Below are 1,469 nucleotides of genomic sequence, written 5' to 3' on the forward strand. Positions count from 1 at the left end.
CATTTATCTCACCCGTGAGTCTGTGGTTTTCACCATTACGGTGTTGGCTGGTGTTTCCTCAGCCCAGAAATGTGCATTTTCATTTGGCACTTGAAGTGGGTCCAGAGGTAGCAACGGGCCAATGATGTTTGGGAAAGGCAGCATTGCATCCAGATCTGGTCTTTGCTTCCGCCTTTGACTTGAGAGGTGGAAACAATGGGGAATACACTGTTTGACAGACTTTTGCTTTTAAATCCGTTATTTTTCTTGCAAAGTGTGAGGTTTCTTATGGCCACCCCAGACTGCTGCCCAAACAGAAATAACTGAGCATTGATATTGGCCTGTTGATGCGCATGAGAACCAAGGAGGGGGGAAAAAGGCCATTGTGTGATTTTTCTCCTTCCTCCTGCTGACTCCAGTTGTCTCACCTGTCCTTCCAGGCTCCAGGTCCGTGGCAGTGGCCTCTGTGCCTACCTGAACACCAGTGGGCTCAGCTCCTCCCGCTGCAGCTCCCAAAGGAGCTGGGTTTGCAATAAGGCCGAGCTGCAGAGCCCAAGCCGGGGCAACAGGACGAGACGGGCTCAGAACCTTTGTATGAGCTCCTGAGGGGCTACAGGGAGCTCCTCAACCCCAAACACCCACTCACTGCTTGATTGGGAAACAAAAGAAAACCTAAAAAAACACACAGAAAAAGCATAAGGGCGGCGGCAGGGGGAAGGGGGGGATTTTATTTCCCAAAACTGCCAAATAAGAACCGAAGTTATTACATGGTTATTAAGGCCAACAGAAAATATCTGGTGATTCCTCACAGCACCAAGTGATGACTCATTCAGAACCCCACTGTGATTTGGTGGCAGAGTGCGAGGAAAACCTCAGCCATACCGATGACCCCGTAAGGACATCTGAAGGGTGAAGCTTAGCAAGATGTCTGCAGCCTTGCATGGTGCAACCAGGAATATGGGCAAATGCTGGAGAAGTTTGGGTTTTCCCACTTTTGGGGGAGTTAAAGCAGCAACCTTTAGGCTTGGTTGGCTGAGAAAATCCTCTCAACCCCTCACGAGCATGTGGAAAAGCTGCAAGGGTGGACAGCACTTGCAAGACCTCCAAGAACTTGCTGCTCATGTCTTCAGGAAAGCCCAAGCTGCAAAGAGCCCAAGTCACTCTGGGAGCAGACATGTTTCTGTATCAAGAGCAAGATGAAGGTGAAGAGGCTTCCATGCGTTGAAACTCAGATGATTCTCTCCAAGGCCACAGCTCTGGGAGTGGGACAGCGGCAGGATTGAGGAGGATCTGCCAAGCTGATGTTGGAGTGACCAGCTGACATCTTCACCTTAACGTGCTAGTGAGGTTACAGATCAAATCCAGTGAGGTTTTTAATGTAGAGGAGGAGTAAAAGGGAAGATTTTGCATGTTTTTATGGAACACCGAGTCCAGGGAAGACTTTGGAGCATCTTGTCTTGATGAAAGCTGGCACATTTGCATGGACAACT

At 49.4% G+C, this 1,469-nt stretch overlaps 1 protein-coding gene across 1 annotated transcript in view; it reads left to right on the forward strand.

Annotated features, from left to right (window-relative positions):
• Positions 1–585, forward strand: part of LOC104498052 (C-type lectin domain family 2 member E-like) — a 2,385-nt gene extending 1,800 nt beyond the window's left edge. The window contains exons 4-5 of the mRNA XM_010141379.1: positions 5–14; positions 420–585. Of these exons, the coding sequence (XP_010139681.1) occupies positions 5–14; positions 420–585 (176 nt within the window). The remainder of the gene's footprint in view (positions 1–4; positions 15–419) is intronic.
• Positions 586–1,469: the final 884 nt, after the last annotated feature.

This window comes from Buceros rhinoceros, unplaced genomic scaffold, assembly GCF_000710305.1.
Source record: "Buceros rhinoceros silvestris isolate BGI_N320 unplaced genomic scaffold, ASM71030v1 scaffold12330, whole genome shotgun sequence".
Classification (NCBI taxonomy): domain Eukaryota; kingdom Metazoa; phylum Chordata; class Aves; order Bucerotiformes; family Bucerotidae; genus Buceros; species Buceros rhinoceros.